The sequence below is a fragment of the Rhamphochromis sp. 'chilingali' genome (assembly GCF_963969265.1).
Source record: "Rhamphochromis sp. 'chilingali' genome assembly, chromosome: 14".
In the NCBI taxonomy this organism is placed as follows: domain Eukaryota; kingdom Metazoa; phylum Chordata; class Actinopteri; order Cichliformes; family Cichlidae; genus Rhamphochromis; species Rhamphochromis sp. 'chilingali'.
In genome coordinates, this window is record NC_137941.1 from 13,825,643 (window position 1) to 13,848,034 (window position 22,392).

The following is a 22,392-nucleotide window of genomic DNA, read 5'->3' on the forward strand; positions in this document are numbered from 1 at the left end:
AACACAGTTTAACAGGCATAATATAGTATTTTTACACCAGCAAGGTGATTCTTTAAATGCATATCTCAGCATGATGTGGAGTGTGTCCTCAAAAAAAAAAAATCTGAGGAAAACTGAATAAGAGGAGGACAAAGAAGTGTCAGGTCGTAACAATCTACAGCAGATAAACAGTGTCTGAAAGTCCCGTCCTTGAGAAAAAAAATCCAGCAAAGACCTGACAAGTGGTTCAGGACCTTCAGTTGATCCATCTACTGTTAACTGACGCCTCATCAGAAATGGCCTCAGTGTGAAGGGTGGCTGTCAAGAAGCTATTCTTTAGAAAGAGGAAAAGGGAAAGATGGGTGAGGTGTTGCAAATTACAAAAAACCCCAAAAACAGCCAAGGCCAAAGCAGAAATCTGGGGGAATAATTCTGAAGACTATTTCAAGAAATGACAAAAAAGCTTGACTAAGAGAGGTCAGGCTGAGCTGAAGAATAAAAGTAATCAAATATTGACTTTCAAGCTCATTAGAATTGCACAAACTCTGTTTTTTTGATGTTTCACTCATTTTCCTAGCAACATATAATAGTGAGTGGTGGGTTAGTGGGTGGCTCAACACTTTTGCACATCACTGCATCATCAATAATTATGAAAAAAATATGTAACAGAATCATCACCTACTGATATCTGTGTACAAGCACCATTTCTGAAACAGGTAAATATCTGTCGATTTATTCTAGGGACTAATTCTAAACTAAACTTATGTAACGCATGTATTTGTGGGAGTGTCAGAGAGAGAGAGATTGAACAAAAAAGTATTTGATATTTGTGCTCCAACAGTTGTGCACACACAAATGACAATGTAAAGATAACAAGACCACTGAATTATAGAATCACAATGTTTATCATATGTTAGGTCCATAGAAATCCATGCTTAATAACATAATAGCAATAATAATAATAATCATAATAATAATCATAATAATAATAATCGGGTGATTTTTACATATTTAAATTGGATGATACGAAAAGGACGAATCAGAGTCCATTTTCTTTGCTAAATTTGAACATGAAACACTGAAACACCTGAATGAGAAGTGTATCCACCGCTCAGCCAAATCAAAGCAAACTGGACATACAGCAGAATCACAACATAACAGGTCTACTCCAGAAAGTAATAGCCTGCATAAATTACATACATGACTGTGGTGCAAACATGAAAATGGAGCCAAACATTTGTACACTTAAAAATTATTTACAAGTCAATATCTACAGTCAAAGGTTTTCTCAACAGAAATGTTATATAATAGGTAATGAAAAAAAATATTAGAAATAAGAAAAACAACAACATAAAAGAAAAGTTCAGTGAAAGAATTATTCATTTCCGTCCCCAAATTACAAGCAAGAGGAGGGGCAATGTTTAGTTTAGAATTACACTACAATAAAAACACAAAAGCAGATCAAAGCAGGAGTGAAGTATAGGCAGAAAACCAAAAATAACACTTGTACTGCCACAACCGTGAAACAACATTTAATAACAGTAAACAGCAGGTAGGAAGCTGATGTAACAGGCATAATGCATGTGAAAAAGAGGAAAATGCTTCAAATGCCTTTCAAAGCCCTTTACAGACAGAAGAGAACTGGAGATAGGAAGAGAGTTTTTATTTTTACCTACATCAGCCCAGGACCAGAAAACTAAAGTGTAAATGTCAGAGCTGTGACATGACAACAGCACAATCGAAACATATACACAATGATCAACATGCAGTAATGGGCTTTTGATAAAAATCCCTGGTCCTCGGGCCTAAAAGTACTGTAAATTTTGCTGAATCCAGGCACTAACTTACATACCTCAAGTTTTATTTTATAATTTATGTGCAGTCAGATTGTTTTGTTTTCCTAAACCTCAGAAAAAAGAAGCTATAATAAAACAATAGTTTAAAAAAACAATATTGAGGCAGAATTTAATTAAAAAATGTTCCTTTCCTACTACCGACTCTTCCATTTATAGTAATATTCAACCTAAGTAGGAATTGCAACATTGCTAGAAATAGTGTTCATGAACTACAATGTTTTGTTTCCAGAGAGCTTTAATTAAAAAAAAGCCCAAAACCCCCCCAAAACAAAACAACTTTCTCCTTCTGTACTTTAACATCTCGCATTCAGAGTCCTTCTCCTGTCTCAGTGTTTAGTATAACAATATTAATGTAAGGAACTTATTTCAATTTCAAAGTGAGTAACACACAAATGCATGTACATTTGAACCGTATGCACACACATACATAGAAAGGCCAGAAAAAAAAGGTCCAGAAGTAAACATCAGAGGGCGCCACTTGCAGGCGCATTTATCTTCACATTCTCTTATCTTAAAAAAAAAGATGCTGCCTCTTTTTTTTTAATCACTTGACATTTCACTCAAATATTTTCATACCATTTTTCACCAACTGGTAAAGAAAAGAGAATTTAATGTATGCACAACATGCTGCATACATTCCAAGGAACATCCCCCCTCTCCTTGGCCAGTATTTGGTATGTTCCATCAATTGCCACAGGGCTCATGTGTCCACTCACACACACAAAAATACACTATTTTTTAACATTTTTACTGTTGCCTATTATTCTCAGACTTCATTATATCAATCAAATTCCAGAATGATTAATATCGGACAGCAGCTATTTGTCTTTAACAGAAGCTTTGTGGAAAAGAGCAAAAAGGGACACAAGAGCACTGTTAATAAATAAAATCACATCGCTTGCAGAAATGTTTAATGGAGAGAGGAAAGAAGAGCAGACAGATGAGTATCCTGTTCAGGTCTGTAGTTGGAATGGCTGACAATAGAATAGAGGATACAAGGAAAGTGGTGAGATGTAAAAACAGTCTCCTTGAAAATCACAACAGCGCAGGGAATGACACTTAATTGACAACAGAAGTAACACAAACATTGTCTTTGGTGTAAACCGTTTAATCTAATTCACACCTAAACTTGTCTCTTTCTGCATGTTGAAGCAGTACAGGCCTTGCGCTGCCATGTTTGAATTTACAAGCTGTCAGTGAAGATAAAAAAAAAAAGACTTCATGAATGACCTTTTAAATGAGAAGAGCTCCCTTTGAGTTTCAGTGTTTGCTGTGATTTTTTTATGTTGCTTTTCAGTCATTTTTCACAGCAGATGCTTCCTTAAGTCAAAATGTTTAATCCTTTAATTACCTTTGGAGTAAAGTGTTCTTTTACTTTAACTTGATGAAAGGCAATTTTTTTAATGCAATTTTTTTCTAACATGATGTGGGGCTCCTGTGGAGTGATTTTTCTTCCCCACTAGAAATTACATTGTATGGCTTGAACCAACCAGTATAAATCTTCGTATCAAATGTTCAACAGAGACAGTTTAATTAACTATGCATAAGAGCGTTTCACTTGTTTCCAGTGTTTTCCATGTAAGTACAATTACAGAGAAGCCAAATATAACATATGATGACTCACACTTCCGACAAAGAAAATCACTGTTTTTAGACATTAAAAGGAAAAAACTGACCAAATAAATACTTCAGTGGGTCTGACAGGAGAATAGCAGTGTGGGTCACACCACCTCTGGAGCACTTTGAGCTCCTGTTGGCTTAATAGGCAGTTGATTGGGTTGGCACGGTTAGGTTAGGTTAGGTTTCTTATCCTTATCAGTGAGTCTTGAAGTAGCCTGTGATGGTGCACATGTGTGTGTGTGGATCTGTGCAATTAACTGCCTCAGATGCGAACTGGGGGTCCACTGGGTGCTGTAAGGGGCACCTGAGAACCGCAGTCATAGTCAAGTTCAGCCATCCGAGACCGGCTCATCATTCTACTGTGGGAGTACGCCCGTCTGTCTGTCTGTCTGTCCCTGAAACTCCTGATGTAACTCTGTGGACAGACAGGAAATAAAGGGCTGCGGTGGGTATATGGCATATGTAAATACAGCAAGACACAAAAGCTTGCACTCATGTACAATTATTCTTCAATGAAAAGTCTGACATGTGACACTTTTATCCCTGTTCAGTTTTCTTCTGAAGTCCCATTGAAGAGGATCATTACCCCTTATCTTAACATTAAATATGAACCTGAAGCCTGCAGACACTTAGTTTAGCCAGACATTATAGGGAGAGGACACTTAGTGAATCTTAAACAGAAATGTGTGGGAGAGTTCTGAAATGCTAAAGCTGGCAGTTGGGAAGAACATATCGTTAGCTTCATAGCATAATTGCCTAAGTCATTTGACTAAGTCAATGACTTAGGCACTTATGCTATGAAGCTAACGATATGAGCCAGTCGTGTTGAGTGGCACATGTTTAGCTGAGCATGATTGGTGTAGTTGTGTGTCTACTCTTCATTGTCCCAGTTTATTATTATTGTAGCAAAAAAATTAGTTAAGTATACATATATATATATATTTTAATTTGCAAGGCTTTCTTCGTTACTTTGGCATGATCACCGAAGGAACTGTGTGCACGCTTAACAGAAGTACAGCTAAATAAATTCCTGGAGATATCAGCAAAAATGGCTGTCAAACTGTATGACTTGCCCTCTGGCAGGAGTTTAGCACAGAGAGAATAAAGATTTTGCTGTGCAGTGCATTTGTACATAAATAAAACAGTTTCTGTTTTTCCTACACTTATTTGTCCTGAACTTGTCACTTAACTGTGCGGAGTGGAACACTGATGTCATTCTACTCAAATTAAAACTGTGACTTGAATGTAGAATTTTATCCAAAATCTAATTTCAGAGAATCCGAAGAACACAAACATTTTAATGACCTGGACTGAGGATGTTCAGATTTTCATCGAATTAACTTGTTAAGAATAGATACAGTATTATAGCTTACCGGAGACAGCACATCTCCATCAAAGCGCCTTTTGGAGTTGGCTTTGCGGTGGTAGCCAGGCTCAGTCTGAGGAGGAGGAGGAGGGACTTTAGGAGGCTGAGAGCTCTGAGTTTGGTGATGAGGGTGAGATGCTGCTGGGTGGTGGTACTGCTGGTGGTTGTGATGGGAATGAGTCTTCTGCTTGTGCCCTGCTTTCTGGCTCTGTCTCTTTTTCTTCTTTTTGTTTTCCTTCTCCTTTTTCAGCCTCTCTTCTCTCTGTCGAATCCGCATGAGCTGCACCTTTCGCTGCTGTCGACTTAAAACCACTAGAGTCAAAGAAAAAAAGTTTTGATAATTAGTGGTAAGGAGAAGAAAATTAGAACGATAGATAATGAAGAGGGAGTGACTTCAGGATAAAGAGAAAACAGCAAAGCTTTTATAGAGAAACTAACTTTAGGGTACTTGTGTAACCCCGGTTCTCAGAGTTGCATGAGTGAGGCATTGTGCTATGGGATGCAGCACCTCTTCTCACTTCAGCCAGCAAGAAGGATTATTTGGTGAAACATCTCACTTGCGCTACTGTGAGAACAGAGGTTACATAAATAACCCAAAGTTTTCATTCCGAACATTGATTTTGATGTCTCACTCTCGGATATGGAGACCTTTTGTACTGCCAGACAAGCTCATCTCAAGCAAGCACCAGCAATCAGCAAGTAGCCCCCTTATAGAAGTGAAGACCTACAGTGGTACTGTTTGGGCTACACTTTCCAGTGTGTAGAACCAGACAAAAGTAAAGTGTACGCACAGATGTCTTGGAATGACAACCCCTTAATCAGGGCCTAGCTCAGGGGTGGGCAATCTCAGTCCACGAGGGCCGGTGTCCCTGCAGGTTTTAGATCTCACCTTGGGTCAACACACCTGAATCACATGTTTAGTTCGTTACCAGGCCTCTGGAGAACTTCAGGACATGTTGAGGAGCTAATTTAGCCATTTAACTTTTTTTTCTTTTTTTTTACAAAAAAAAACCCAAAACAAATAATTTAGCCATTTAAATCAGCTGTGTTGGTTCAAGGACACATCTAAAACCTGCAGGGTTAAAAACCTCGTGGACTGAGATTGCCCACCCCTGGCCTAGCTAGCCTATCTTTCAGGTGTGTTGAATATTGACTGCATAGTGGCGCAAGCTACTTAAGGGTGGGTGGTTCTGCCTGACACGGTCACTGCCATTACCAGCCAATCAAGACTGACTTAATGAGATAAATCCTTTTGAGGAATATGAGGGAGGCCCATCCCACAGTGAGACATTGAAACAATTGCTAAGAAAGAGAAGTGATTAAGTCAAGTGAACAGACAGATTCAAAATGGCCTGTATTTGTATAGCGCTTTACTAGTCCCTAAGGACCCCAAAGCGCTTTACATATCCAGTCATCCACCCATTCACACACAGGTGATGGCAAGCTACATTGTAGCCACAGCCACCCTGGGGCGCACTGACAGAGGCAAGGCTGCCGGACACTGGCGCCACCGGGCCCTCTGACCACCACCAGTAGGCAACGGGTGAAGTGTCTTGCCCAAGGACACATTGACCGAGACTGTCCAAGCTGGGGCTCGAACCGGCAACTTTCCAATTACAAGGCGAACTCCCAACTCTTGAGCCACGATCGCCCTTACCAAATTACCAAGGTAAGGAATACAAGCAAGGCCTTTAATCAGGTAAGGGCTTGTACAAATATTTTAAATAGCTTTAAATGCAGATGATAAACTTTTCTCAAGGTTTATTTTGAACGGAGGCTATAAAAAAAAAAAAGTAAAAATACTGATGCCAATTTGCTCATTTCCTTTATTCTGTTCAGTCTGTTGGCAGACAAATCATTTTCCTCTCTGCATGTACTTATACTGAGCTGTTCAATCTCCTGACATATTGTGAGTGGGTGAGTGTGTTATTTTTGCACCCTGTCCAGAAAAGGATGTCGGTAAACCATCCTGCTTCACCGTCCATTACACATAGGAGTATTTTTGAGCATGGGTGTTTGTAGGCATTTCCATTCAGTGGTTAGATATACACTATCTGTGTAATATTTATTATCTGAGCTCCAGTATTTATCCATTACAGATGTATTGTACTGGTCACAGCTGCCTTATGTGTGCGTGTGTAAGTGTAAGTGTTCAGAGGTCTATTGTTGTTTCTTCATGCATGGGGACAACAGGGCACCATCTGGCAAGGAAACTGCTTAATAATACCCCCCTTTCTTTTCCTTGGATCTCCCCACGTCAGGCCCCTCTGGCCACATGCTTCTGTATGTGTGTGTGTGTGTGTGTGTGTGTTGGGGGGGGGGGGTCCACTATTTTAAAAAGGTTCTTCAGAGTTTAGGTTCAAGTAACAAAAAAATGCTTTTGGGGTTAGTATTGAGAGGCTATGTCAGTGACAGTCCTGATGAGCATAGGTGAATCGGTGCATATTCAATTAGTATCTACACAGAGGGGCAAAACCCCCCTGAAAAAAACAGTCGAGACAAGTCAAACATGTGCGAGCTAATTCATTCATGGCCCTGTTCTGCACACTATTCAGTCAGCTGACAGATGATTTTCCTCACAGCTCCACTTGGGTGCCCAGCTTACCCATTGTGCCCCAGTTTATTATCCTCACTCTGCCCTTCCCCCAGTACACCTGCTTCCTCTTTACTTTTCTCTCTTCTCTCCTCCACACAATTTCTCATCCTCCGTTTACTGCCAGCAGAGTATCTTTTAGCAGATAAAGAGTAATTGAAAAAAGTTAATTCAAGATTACATGCTGTGGACGTTAAGTAATGCAAATAATAGTAGGACTTTTCATTACAGCTCAGTAATAATGTGGTAACTTCCACACATGCTTTAAGAATAATTATCATATTACTTGAAGTTTGCTTTAATAGGATATTAACCCTTTAAAGCCCAGTGTGTCATATTTGATACATGTGTTTTTGTGAGTTTATGAGACTTCAGCATCATCAGAATGACTTTTTTTTAACCTCAAAAAAATGATATAAATTGCATGACACATTTTTAATGACTAAATTGCAAAAATATGGCTTATGTAGCAAATGTGATACAAATGAAAACTCATATATATGCAGATTAAAATTTTATTTGTTCCTGGTTATTGAACAGAAACTACCACATGTGCTTCCACATGATTAAGCCACAGTATTTACTCTGTTACCGTCAAACAAAGAAGACTGCAGAAGGCATACGGTTGGATGCATTCCAGTGTTATAAAATGTTTATAGCATTCCTATATCATAAAGCATCAACTAATGTTAATTTATTATTATAAACATAAAATAATCAAGCATCCAAATATTAGCATTTTATTGCTAGCAGGCTATTATATATGATGTTATACTAGAATACTATGGTACTATTACTAATTTGTTTGGTATTTGCTTGTTTCTACTGCGTTACCTAGTTTTTGGTGCCTTGTTACCCAATCGCATACATCTCACTGTAACCGTATTCAGTGTAACCACTGTTGATACAATATCACTTGGTTATTGTTTGGATATTACTTTGGTAATTTATTGGTAATAAGATGCTATTCCGTATTGTTACTTCTTTATTATTGCACAGTTACCACACTATTAGAAAGCTGTTATAGAAAGCTCCCCCAGTTGTTGTGTACCTCTTATTCATTGTGTAAGACAACAACCCGATATCATGTTAACATGCTTTGCTGTGATACTGGGTCGAAGAGAAAGTATTCAGGCATCACTATTCCATTAGTATTTATTTACAGGTATGCATGACAGCACATTCCAATGATGCCAAAGTGCAGAATTATGTAGCAAAATGTCAGCAACGTATACACTGTGTACAAGTAATGCACAGGTTTGTGTAATGTAGATGTAACGCTGACATCTACGTTTGATAATAAAAATTACTAATAAAAAAATTAATGATAATGATAGTAATATATATATTTTTTATGTGCATGGGGAGTGGGGCAAACAGTTCTAATTTCTATCTCTCAAAAATTTCATGGTTACAATTTGTTTACTTCACCAAGGCATAAGGTGAGATAGAGGTGAGTGTTCAGCGCTGCTTGTTTGTCTTTCTGTTTACCTATTTTTTATGCAAAGCTGCTAGGACACATTTTGTGAAATATGTTGGAGAGGTAAAGCACGGTCAAAGAAAGAATCCATTAACCTGCACTGCTGATACAGATCAGTTTCTTTAAAATTGCAGAACAGTTTAGAGGATTTGATCTCCGAGTGCTGTTCCTTTTTCTTGCATTATTTTTTATTCAGAAACAACAGAAGAAATAAATACTATACATGTATAATACATCTATCTTTCTACCTGGTTTTGCATCAGTATCTATAGGGAGTGCAGAATTATTAGGCAAGTTGTATTTTTGAGGAATAATTTTATTATTGAACAACAACCATGTTCTCAATGGACCCAAAAAACTCATTAATATCAAAGCTGAATGTTTTTGGAAGTAGTTTTTAGTTTGTTTTTAGTTTTAGCTATTTTAGGGGGATATCTGTGTGTGCAGGTGACTATTACTGTGCATAATTATTAGGCAACTTAACAAAAAACAAATATATACCCATTTCAATCATTTATTTTTACCAGTGAAACCAATATAACATCTCCACATTCACAAATATACATTTCTGACATTCAAAAACAAAACAAAAACAAATCAGCAACCAATATAGCCACCTTTCTTTGCAAGGACACTCAAAAGCCTGCCATCCATGGATTCTGTCAGTGTTTTGATCTGTTCACCGTCAACATTGCGTGCAGCAGCAACCACAGCCTCCCAGACACTGTTCAGAGAGGTGTACTGTTTTCCCTCCTTGTAAATCTCACATTTGATGATGGACCACAGGTTCTCAATGGGGTTCAGATCAGGTGAACAAGGTGGCCATGTCATTAGTTTTTCTTCTTTTATACCCTTTCTTGCCAGCCACGCTGTGGAGTACTTGGACGCGTGTGATGGAGCATTGTCCTGCATGAAAATCATGTTTTTCTTGAAGGATGCAGACTTCTTCCTGTACCACTGCTTGAAGAAGGTGTCTTCCAGAAACTGGCAGTAGGACTGGGAGTTGAGCTTGACTCCATCCTCAACCCGAAAAGGCCCCACAAGCTCATCTTTGATGATACCAGCCCAAACCAGTACTCCACCTCCACCTTGCTGGGGTCTGAGTCGGACTGGAGCTCTCTGCCCTTTACCAATCCAGCCACGGGCCCATCCATCTGGCCCATCAAGACTCACTCTCATTTCATCAGTCCATAAAACCTTAGAAAAACCAGTCTTGAGATATTTCTTGGCCCAGTCTTGACGTTTCAGCTTGTGTGTCTTGTTCAGTGGTGGTCGTCTTTCAGCCTTTCTTACCTTGGCCATGTCTCTGAGTATTGCACACCTTGTGCTTTTGGGCACTCCAGTGATGTTGCAGCTCTGAAATATGGCCAAACTGGTGGCAAGTGGCATCTTGGCAGCTGCACGCTTGACTTTTCTCAGTTCATGGGCAGTTATTTTGCGCCTTGGTTTTTCCACACGCTTCTTGCGACCCTGTTGACTATTTTGAATGAAACGCTTGATTGTTCGATGATCACGCTTCAGAAGCTTTGCAATTTTGAGACTGCTGCATCCCTCTGCAAGATATCTCACTATTTTTGACTTTTCTGAGCCTGTCAAGTCCTTCTTTTGACCCATTTTGCCAAAGGAAAGGACGTTGCCTAATAATTATGCACACCTGATATAGGGTGTTGATGTCATTAGACCACACCCCTTCTCATTACAGAGATGCACATCACCTAATATGCTTAATTGGTAGTAGGCTTTCGAGCCTATACAGCTTGGAGTAAGACAACATGCATGAAGAGGATGATGTGGACAAAATACTCATTTGCCTAATAATTCTGCACTCCCTGTATAGCAGTAAACCATATTTTTGTTTGTTTAACAACGTGGAAGAATGGTCATCATGTAATGGTCTGGTTTTATATTATTTCTCCACAAGAAACACTATGTGGTAATCTACTTCTTTTATTCCTAGGTCTCTTTCCCCTCACAATTGCACAGTTTTGAAAATAGCATTGAAAAGCTTCCTCTATCTCTGAGCCCACACCCTCTGACTGGAAGCTGCAGTAGCCTGCTTTTTAATCTCATTATTTGAGGACATGTGTGACTTCTTCTAAGTCACTGTATGACGGTGCAAGTCAAACACAGGCAAAGATCAAATGGCTGAGTGTGTGCTGCATGTATATGCATGTGTCTGTTCTTCCTTTAGTTGAGGTATGAGCGAGCGAGTGAGCCAGTGAATGAGATTCTAACCCGCAGTGTTTCTGTCTCTGCCCTTGTCTGTTTGGGTGTATTGTGTTTGTTTGCTGCATTCACATATTGTGTTGAAGACATGTATGTGCGATCTTGCCATCTGTGTTGTGGCTGCCTTCAGAACAGATTAAGGCAGGCTGCGTCAATAACACATTCTGGTGAAAACACCAGTGTCGGTATATTCAGAATCCACCCTGCACAAAATCACACAAGAGTGATGCCCGCACACACAGTGTTCCCTATCCTCATCATGGTTATGATTTCATATAGCTGGGATTTGTCAGGCCAGTAGCCTTGACAAAATCTATACTACAAGTTTCAAAGAAGATAGATTGCCATGTGTGGTGGGGCGTGGTCTGCGTTGCCGTGCAGGGAGGGCGGACGCACCTGCACAGCATCCGTAATCACGCCCGCCGAGTTAAAACACGGGGACTCAGGTGTGTGGGGGTGTTTTCTGTGGTGAGAAGTGTGAATAAAATGGCTCTGAATGTTGATCTGTGGTCCCGCCATGCCTTATTCTCACCACAACATGTTTCTCCTATCATCAACTAGACACGGTTGAGTACTTAAATCAAACATTTTTGCTCAGACATTTCAGCGTGTTGCAGTCTGGAACATGTGACTTGTTTGTTTATCTTGGCACTAAACTGACAGACTGAAGTTACTGAATTTTAGGTACATTGAATGTTGTTTACTTACTGGGTATATATTAGTATAAGACACTTTCATTAATGTGTCTCTTATCTGTTAGCTTTTATCCTTAATTAACATATGTGGAATAAGATTAAGGTTTTGGTTGCTGTTTGAAAGTTGGAAAAAGCTTGTGTTGAAAGTGTAATGTAAACAAACAGCAATAAGCAGTAGATAAGTGATGAAATGTCTGTTCAGGTGGAAACATGAGGAACAGAGGTGTCAAACGTACATATATTCATCACTTATCTATTCATGACAAGTAGAAGTACTGAATCCTGTGTTAAAAAATACTGATTCAACTTCTTTGCTTGAGTAAAAGAGAAAAAGCACAGGCTAGGAAAAATTACTCAGTAATAAAATTTAAAAAATCTCTTTAGAGGACATTTCTACCGGCTATGTATTTATTTTGCTTTTATTTATTCGTTTTTTTTTCCAAGTTAACTGATACTTGTGTCATATTAATATCACAATGAAGCGATTGACAGGAACACAAAGTTTATTTCAATTTAATTCAAATTCTAACAAAAGTACTCAGCTTGCACAGCTGTTATGTGGAGCACAATCAGAGAAAAACAAAGGGAATTAAAAAAAAAGTTCTATTTGCATTTGCCTACATTGCAGATGGGTGGTTTTGCCTCCACATTAAACAGGAAAAATGAGACAGTCTGGGGTTAAAGTGTGATTCAGCAGGTGTGGAAACCCCAAAATCAACTGTAGTGGTTCAGCGAAAACAATCACAGTAATGTCTATGACAAGCTTACTATATTTAGTTTATGGCTGTAATTAGCTGACCTGTGTTGCTGATTTTTGAGGATTTAGCTAAATTTAGAAAGATATAAGCAAATGTTTAACGAGACATCATGACTGATTATCATCTTTCAGCTACTATGATGTAACCTAACACTGACCATGAACACCACAACTACCCTACCCAAGTCCAACGTAGCGCAGAAAACTAACAATGTAGTCTGCACTAAACTGACCAGCATTTTTCATGGAATCTTTGAATAACTCAAAGTTATTATACTCAAAGTTATTTGCAAGACATTTTAAAATATAAAAACACAATTTCATGCATCTGTTCAAAAAAAAGCCTGACTTGAATGACAACATTACATGTACGATTGAAATCACAAGTTTATCAAAGAAACACTGAGTAATTCTTAAATTAAAAAAACAACAACTCTCTTCTTCTTCTCCTGTTCTGCTTTTCTCTGTCTGTGAAATGCAGATGCTATACCTTTAGCTAAAAGACACATCTTGTAACAAACTGTACAGAAAAACTTTGGCTGTTTCCTGGTATTTGTTGAACTGTAAGAAATGACTGCACTTAAAAATGTTGCTCCCTTTTTTCTCACTCCTCTGCTGCAGCGCTAGCTAGGTGCTGAAGTACTGCAACAACAACCTTCTGTACCAAAAACAGCTTTTCAAATCATTCCAGGATTTTTTTTTTAACCTCAGAAAGGCTGTAAATGCGTAAATTATGTTTATTCCTCTTTCGTCTGTTTGTGTGTGATAAGCACCGGTGATTGATGCACCAATGGGAGTGCCTTTAGGATTGTGTTCCCTCCATTTAGGTTCAAATCGCTGTGATGCGAAACAATTACTTACATCAAATGTCTAAAACCTAAATTAACATGTAGGGAGTAAAAAGTGGAGATGTTTGTGTTTAAATGTGTGGAGTAAAATTAAAGTACAGGTACCTGAAAATTCTGCTTAAGTAGAGTAACAAAATATGCTTACTTTGTTACTTTCCACCTTGGGAAATAGTAGCAGATCAAACCAAGTGAGTTGTGAAATGACGAGCATAACATTCTCAGATAAATGCATTTTCATTAAATTTGCACTTTAAAATTTGGTTTATTTCACACAACACACGTGACACAGCAGAGAACTGTGACGTTACACACCATGAGACTCACTAATCCATGATGGGATTAGACCAAGACTCCACGTGCATTAATGTGCCAGATTTGACAGCGCGTCATTGGGTGTCTAGCACACTTAAAACTGACTGAGTCAGGGGGTGACTCAAATATCTTGTGCAAATACGAATGAAGGCGCATGAAGAAATCCACGATACTGATACACAGATGTCTGCCACTGCCATCCCTCTGGACAAAGATAAGGCTCTTGTGATTTGAGCACAAGCTCAATTTGTAGACTTTGCTTCTGCTACAATGCAAGCTTGTGTGTTAACGTACTGCACGCGCACTGAGACGGAAGCTGTTTTGACAGGGTCATGCCCTGTCAGTGTCCTTTGTGGAGGACATACAATCGTTGTGTCTGCCTAATGTTATCCATGTGCTAAATATAAAATAACAGAGTTAGCAGAGATGTTGCTTCAGCTGCACTGTCCTAAGGGAGAGGAAAAAACTTAACCCTTGACCCAACAAGGTGTCAAACAAGAATCTGTCACTGAAATAACTGCACATCCATCTTCTCCAGTGATAACATGGTGCACATAAGTCACTCACTGTTCACTAAAATCAATCCTGGGGGGTGCTATTATTAGAGGCAGTATCTTAAGAGAGATTTCAGCTATCAGGTAAAGCAGGAGGTTTTCCCAGAGCAATTAGAACCAATGGTAAATCCTACCGAGGTATCAAGAGTCCACAACAGATGTTAGTTGCCTGATACCTATCAGAAAGCACTTAACCAAATAATGCAGAAACTGCCCTCCTCCTAATGCTTTTTTGCATTTTAAAAGTTAATAGATTTAGTTTCTTATTTACCAACATCTGGAGGTCTGTATGAGGTCTGAGATTGTCTTCATGACAAGCAGATAATTTGCCTGTGTACCAGGTAGCAGAAAGAAGCAAGGGCATAAGGGAGCAGACCTCTTTCCAGGCATTCCCATTATGGCCCACTGCTACTGATGGATAATTGCACTTTCAGCTATGACAGTGCAAGAAAACTGCCATGGCGCCAGGGCTTGGGTACTATGATGATGTGGGTTTTGTAGCCACCAGAATGACAACTAGATTCTCCTTCTGACTGTGCTAGAAAAAAGAAACCAGGTAAACTGGGGAAAATGGGTAAAAGGGAAATCTGAGCCATGACTAGGGATACCTAGTCATGGCTCACCGGTGTCGGTTCTGACATAAATGGTAGTAACCAGACCGAAAAGCAGTGCACATTTCGGTGCTTTATTTCGGTGCTTTTTTTTTCTTGAAATGTCATACACTTTGGATTCTAACCAATCATTTTACCTTTGCAAGCGTAGTAGGCGTGCCCAGGTATGTAGATTATTTTAGAGCAGAGCTACAGATTAAAAATGCCCTAGGCAAAGCGGTCAAAGTCTGGCTGTACTTTACAGCAAAAGATGCAAACTCAGCAGCCTGCTTTAAGGTGATACTGTGCAAAGGAGGTAACTCCTCGAATCTGATGAAACACCTGGCAACGTATAGCATTTTGTTAAAAGCCGAGAAATGCGCCGTATTTGATAGCTTGCTGCGAGACCTCACACCGGGCACATCTACTGCGGGTGGGTTGCCTGTTATCGGACCCGGAGTTAGCAACATCCCCCAAAAACCTGAAGAGGAGAGTCCTGGCCCCTAGCCCTGCCAGTGTAGCAGAAATGATGACTCTCTGCGTGAGTAGCTTAATGTTGTTCGTGTGTTATTTACGTTGAGTAGGCTAACCACGTTATTACATTAATGCACGTAAGGTGAACTAGCAAACACCGTCGTAGTTACATGCGGCTGTCTTCTTGTTTGATGGCAGATACTCCCTTCACCATGGCCAAAAAGGCTAAAATGACCAAAGAAAAAGTGGAAAACAGCTAAACATGAGAGGTTTTTGGACAAAATTGGTGTTTTTTCCATTGATTAAGCACTGCTTCCAGCCAAGAGTGATGCCATAAATCCCCTATAGCTGCAGAAAAGGCTAACGTTATTATCTTTTTACAAAAAAACAGCTAAACATGAGAAGTTTTTGGACAAAGTGTGTGTTCTCCATTCTTTAAGCACCGGTTCGAGCACCGTTTAAGCACCTGCACCGTTTCAAAAGTACCGGTTTGGTACTGGTATCGGATAAAACCTAAACGATACCCATCCCTAGCCATGACTAGTGAGAGAAGGCAACATCCAGTGAAGGGTTGTCTTATATGTTTACAGAGATCTGAATTACTCTTTTATTTCATGGTAAACAAATCCACTTCTTCCTTCTCAGATTTGTCCAAAAACATCTACACAATGTATAGAAATCAAATTCCCTTTAATGTGTGAGAGACATCAAGTCTCCTGCAAGGATCTGTACTTCCATGATGTGAACCACTCTGATGAACAGCGTGAGATTTTGAGGCTGCAGCAGCAGGCTACTGGCTATTTCAAACAAGCCTACTGTGTATGCAATGCACACTGCTGCCATCATGTTGTCTGTTCGTACTACAATATGTCTGGTAGACAGCTACTGAAAGTTTTTGTGGAGAGAATGATACTTCCAACAATTTCTTCAAGAGCTTGAAACTAGCAAATACTTCATGACTTGGAGAGATATTCTGATTTCCATATACTCATATACACAACTCATATATGTAGTTCTCTTAAACGGGATTCCTTGATGACAGTCAAACATGGCATTTTCCAAAATGCCATGTATGACTGCAGATGAGAGAGATGAACACTCTGCATTCATCTTACATATTATACTAATCTCTGAGAATCCACATACAGTACGTAATTATGTCACCTAATGGTTTACAACATTTTAAAATCTCTGAAAAGTTATGAACCTTTCAGAAGTTTCTAAATAAATCTCTTGAACAAGCTCAAGTTTACCAAGGCAAGACTAACATAGTGACGCAGATCAAAACGCCAGTGCCAAACCAACATCCGTGACGTCCGCCTTTGTTGGTGATTACATGCTGTGACAATGGATAGTATATTATTCACTTAAAAATTATTTTATATAACCTACTGCCTCATCACCCCCAACTGGTCGGGATAGATAGCTGCCCTTCCTTGGGCCTGGTTCTCTGAAGGTTCCTTCCTGTTAAAAGGGTTTTTTCCTTCCCACTGTTGCCAAGTGCTTGCTCAAAGGGTCATTTGGTTGTTGTGGTTTGTCTCTATTGTTGTAGTGTCTTTATCTTATAATATAAAGTGCTTTTAGGTGACTGTTGTTGTGATTTGGTGCTATATAAATAAAAAAGCTTTGAGGACAACAAAATGAATAACAAACTTAAACTTGGCTGGAAATTCCTCTGGCAAGATGCAAAAAACCACAAACATTGAAAGAGATTCTCAGTCTGCTCTGGTGAGTTTAGTTGTGTATAAAGCAATAACACTCACCCTCTGTGTGAGAAAATCCCTCTGCAGTGACTTTCCACTGAATCAGCACTCCGAGGAGTGCCAGGACAGGCCACACCCCCATGATCACCCAAGTAAACCAGCACACTGGCTTCTTGGGATCCACCTGCAAAAAATACAGTTCCAGTGTCAGTTATATCCTTAACTGCTGATCAGTTAAAGAATTTATCTTCTCCATTTCCTCCCAATTTTAATGATTTTTTTCTGTAAGCTTTTTCTTGCCAAGTGAGCACAGAGGGTGTGCAGACTTAGTGCAAGTCTTTAAGCCAGCTGAGGCAATTATTTGATATATGCTCTATAAATACAATTGATATGACCTGGCAAGGCCTTTATCGACATTCCGCACTTGAAGAAAAGTATTTGTAGTCCTGTTTCTACTAACAAAAAGAACACACCCTTTTTCAAAATATGTTTTACATCTCCTTTTAGTCTGACACACATATCACTGGAATATGTGTTTCAGAATATGGACTATGTCAGAATTACATATTGCATAACAGACAAGTTTTTTAAATAACTTTTATAATATCTGTCTTTCTCACAAACATGTACTCGGAAAGATGCACAGAAGCATACCCTGATGTTCTTACCTTGAGTCTCTCATAAACGTAGTGTACCAAAGCGAACAGCTCTATAAAATAATCCACGGTTACGGTTATGATGGCAGAGCCAAATGTGGCAGTGGAGAGGGTGACAAAGCAGCGCTGCCACTGTAGTGTGAGGACAGCAAATAGTGTCCCAGAACCCAAGAGAATACCCAGAGGAACCCACACTGTTCTGGGGTGGTAGAACTCCTCCATGACCTAAGAGAGACAGGAAAAGTGTTCCATTTTGCTTTTTTGTATGTGAATCAATTTGGGATCATAATCTAAATGCTATTTCAGAGTTAAGAAAAAAATAACCCTACAATTGTACAATTTTACAAAACCTACATTTCCTCAAAACTCACTGCAGAAGTGGCACATGGACAAATATAGACCTCTAAATTTTGGTGCTGAGATTGCAATGAAACAACTGGGCACATTTTCATGAAACTTGTTGGAGGGGAGAATCATGGGAAAAATAACCCGGGACATTTTTGTGTGGATTGTTCCAGGAAAATATCTAAACATGCATGATGGATTTGTTGACAATGTCATGTTTTCATGTATAGTTTATTTTACAAAAATTACAGATACATAGTAATGGCATGCAGTTAATTTATACACCTTTACTCTATAGACAATGAAAACTACTTTCTTATCCTTAGCTCCAGTGTTATTCATGCAATATAAGTAATACTGATATATCAAATGCATGTATTGTTTAATAATTTGGCTTACACACATAATTCTTAAAAATAGGCAAATTACCACCAGTGATGCAACTCCAACCAGCAGGCCCAGCAGCAGGCCCACCATGAACAGCCCCACACTGCGAACCAGCATCGTCACCAGACCACACAGGGTCCCGATGCCCAGGCCGATGCCCACGGACGCCTCCACACTCAGCTGAGTGTCCATCACCCTCTCCTTATAGCATAGCATGAAGATGACCACAGAGCCAAACATTAGGCCTGTTAGAAACAACACGGCCTTGAAGCATCGATAGCCTGGAGGACAGATGGAAAATAAACCAATGTGAAGATATGACCAGCATACAAATGCATAAAATCTACACACAAGCCTGAGGGGAAAAAAACACAGAATTTAAACACATCAAAGTGACAAGATGAGACACAAAAAGCAACAGTACAGTTCAACTTCAGGGGTCTTCAGTTTGAAACTATGGAGCACGTGTAGTGCACATCAATGAAGTGTGAGCAATCTGAAAACAGCAGCAGAAGAGGTCCAGAGATGCATGAAATTCCATCTCGTCAGGTTTTCTTACAAAACTCAAGGTTTTAGTTTAATTAAGTCTACAATTTCCCTTTTTAAACTGAAATCTGGTATCCTATACTTGAGTCAAAAAAACATGTCCAATTATGATTACATTAATTTAATATTTCTGTGAGTGAGACTCAAGAGAAATACAAATAGAAAATGCAGCACCTCCAAATCTGAGGCCATGGTCCTCGGCCAGAAAAGGGTAGAGTGCCCACTCCCGGGTCAGGCAGGGATGAGTTCCTGCCCCAAGTGGAGGAGTTTGAGTATCTCGGGGTCTTGTTCATGAGTGACGGGAGAAGGGAGCGGGAGATCAACAGATGGATTGGTGTGGCGGCCGCAGTGATGCGGATGCTGTACCGGTCTGTCTTGGTGAAAAAATAGCTGAGTGTAAAAGCGAAGCTCTCAATTTACCGGTCAATCTACGTCCCTACCCTCACCTATGGTCACGAGCTGTGGGTAGTGACCGAAAGAACGAGATCGCAAGCGGGTGACTGGCCTCTCCCTTAGAGATAGGGTGAGAGGTTCGGCCATTTGGGAGAGGCTCAGAGTAGAGCCACTGCTCCTCCACATCGAAAGGAGCCAGTTGAGGTGGTTTGGGCATCTGACAAGGATACCCCCTGGGCGCCTCATGGGTGAGGCATGTCCCACCGAGAGGAGGCATCGGGGCAGACCCAGGACCCCTGGACAAGCTGGAGGAGGTGGCTGGGGAGAGGGAGGTCTGGGCTTCTCTGCTGCCCCTGCTCCGGATAAGCGGAAGAAAATGAATGGACGGATGGATGATTGTAATAAAATACAGATTTTTTTTTTTTTTATCTCTGTTGTACTTTTTTTTGTAAACTCCTCATGTTTTGCAAAACAAACCTGTACATAATGGAGGGAAATGGAGATCATTTTTGGATTCAGCACCCTAAAAAACATCAAGTTTACCAAAAATATCCCATGCAGCTGAAAAAAAAAAAAAAAAAAATATATATATATATATATTTGCAGACCTGTGAAAACCTTTTGGTTTCCAAATTTTGATTCTTCTTAATTTGAACATGAACTTACATTAATTATTGTGTTATCTGTCTTCATCATTGGCCACACTTACTGAAAAATCTAAAAGCTATAGACTACTTTAAAGAACATTGATTTAGTGAGACATAAACATTTACAGCTGCTGATGGGATGGATGATGCCATGACTGTGGCAGAACAAAATTACATTTTTAATGAAACAGTAAAAACCATTAGTGTATATCAGCAGTAAGTGCCACAGGTATTTGTTTCCCGATTTAACATTTTGCTTTGGTTCTGTAATTACACCGCACTGTTTTCTCCATTCAGCCCAGTGATTAACTATACGCTGTTTGTGGTTTTGCAAATGGCTCTTGAAATTAAAAGGATCTTATCGTATTTCATTTGAAAAGATAAAATATGCCAGGGAGAAAGCATAATGAACAGAGAAAAAAAATAATGATAAACAGCAACCACGCTATGGTGGGCAAGAAAGAGAGAGGCACTTCCTCTCCGCAGAATGGTGAGAAGCGATAAACTCGCTCTATAAACATTTATGAAATTGCTTTAAAATATGATCATCATCATATTACTAAAGGTCATCCACATTCATTAGTCAGCAGGCTCGCTGAATAGAACAGCTGCTCTTTCCCCCCATATGTTCCCTCTTGTCCTTCTTGGCTTTCTTTCCATCTTAAAGTGTTTTAACTCAATGAAAACAAAGAAAAAATACTCTGAAAGATTAAAGGCTCGTCTTATCAATAGTTTAAATCTCCTTGTCCTGTTTCTATGTTTATTAACGTTTGTGTCCCCCTTTATGTCGACTCAGTAGCTCCGTCTCTCTGACTGGGCTCTGTCTCGAGGGGACCCAACGTCAGATTGTTATCTTTGTGTAATCAGGCATTGCACAGCTGAGTCAAACAATGCTCCTCTTCTCATCCTAACCACCATCCGTGCTCCTCCCCCCTTGTGACCATACCTCATTTATTTGACACACTTCTTGTAGCTTCCTTTATTCCTTCCCCTCTGTCGTGTGTGTTTTCCTAGATACCTTTCAGTTGCTGTGTGCAGTGAAAGCCACTGTATTCATCACAGCTGTTTGCACTTCTTCTGTAACAGAATGCCTCAAGGGGTACAAGTCCTGACACGGAGTAATTCAAGCATTTCCATAACATCTACAGCTAGCAGAAAATGTGTTTGGTCAGCAGCTGTCACAAATCCGCAACAATATTCTTTCATATTTGATGGTCCCCATAAATCAGCAAACAAATTCTAAAATAAATTGTTTTTCCTTTACTTCTGCCATCTTTTCCTCTTCTTTCCCTTCATTAGGCTGCTATCCTTTCAACAGTTCTGCTGCTGCACCTTTTTCCCATCCCTCCCACTCCCTTCATTCCTCTTCTCTGCTCTCCCTACTTTCCCTCCATCAAACCCTCCCATCTGTTCACGCATGTCTTTCGACATTTTTCTCTGCTTCATCCATCTTGTTCCAATAACATCACTCATCATTTCCACCACAACTTTGTAATTCTGACTCAAATAAATGACAGCTAACCCTTTCTTCCTAACTCATTGGAGGTAAACTAAATTCTGCAGTACCAAGAGGACTTTATCAGCAGGGAGAATCAATCTTCCTGCTGATAACGGTTTTCTTCATATTGTTCAAATGTGACTGCGGGGTTTCCAAGAAACATCAACAATATGCTCTGCATCTCATTTGCAGAAGAGTGATTATAGCTCCGAGAGTGACAATGCATGGAGTCAAACAGAGAGACAAACAGACTAGTAGGACTGAGGAGGTAAAGAATTTGAAGTAAAATTATGCTGTCGTGTATTTGATGTCTCTTATTTCTTGCTGTTGATTTTTTTGGCAGGATGTAAGAAACGATTTTTGGTGACACCTTCGATCACAGCCAGCACCATGCAGCATAATAACAGTATACACTTTTATCCTAATATAAAAATAAGAACATGTACCTGTACCGTATGCAAAAATTTTGAAACAAGGACATCACATTTTGGATTCTTACTAAATGAATGTGACATTTAAAAAAAAAAAGAGTGATGACTTCTGCAGCAGTTCTTTATACACATTTCAAAGGTTTTGAGCTAGTCTTCAGGAAAAGTTCTCCAGGCTTCTTGAAGGACATTCAGAGTTCTTCTTTGGATACTGAATGCCTTTTGTTCCATTCTTTGTCAAAATGATCCCACATTAAATAAGTAACAAGTTGCTTTATCTGTAGATGCAACACCAGTTCCTCCCTTGAATTAGGTATGTTTTTTATGTTTGAAAGATTCATTGGTCAGTCTTAAGTTAAAAAAAAATAGATGTAAATAAATAAAAAGGTACTTAGAATGAACTGAAAAACAGCCATTTTTCAGTTAAAAGCTTTAAAAG

The 22,392-nt window shown here is 39.4% G+C and overlaps 1 protein-coding gene across 2 annotated transcripts in view; it reads right to left on the minus strand.

Annotated features, from left to right (window-relative positions):
• Nucleotides 1-873: 873 nt before the first annotated feature.
• tmem198aa (transmembrane protein 198aa) overlaps nt 874-22,392 on the minus strand; it is a 42,299-nt gene continuing 20,780 nt past the window's right edge. For both annotated transcript variants that reach the window (XM_080903588.1, XM_080903587.1), the window contains exons 3-7: nt 18,484-18,722; nt 17,722-17,934; nt 17,114-17,237; nt 4,829-5,133; nt 874-3,870 (exon numbers count right to left, since the gene is read on the minus strand). In XM_080903588.1, the coding sequence (XP_080759714.1) occupies nt 3,718-3,870; nt 4,829-5,133; nt 17,114-17,237; nt 17,722-17,934; nt 18,484-18,722 (1,034 nt within the window). In that variant the 3' untranslated portion in view covers nt 874-3,717. The remainder of the gene's footprint in view (nt 3,871-4,828; nt 5,134-17,113; nt 17,238-17,721; nt 17,935-18,483; nt 18,723-22,392) is intronic.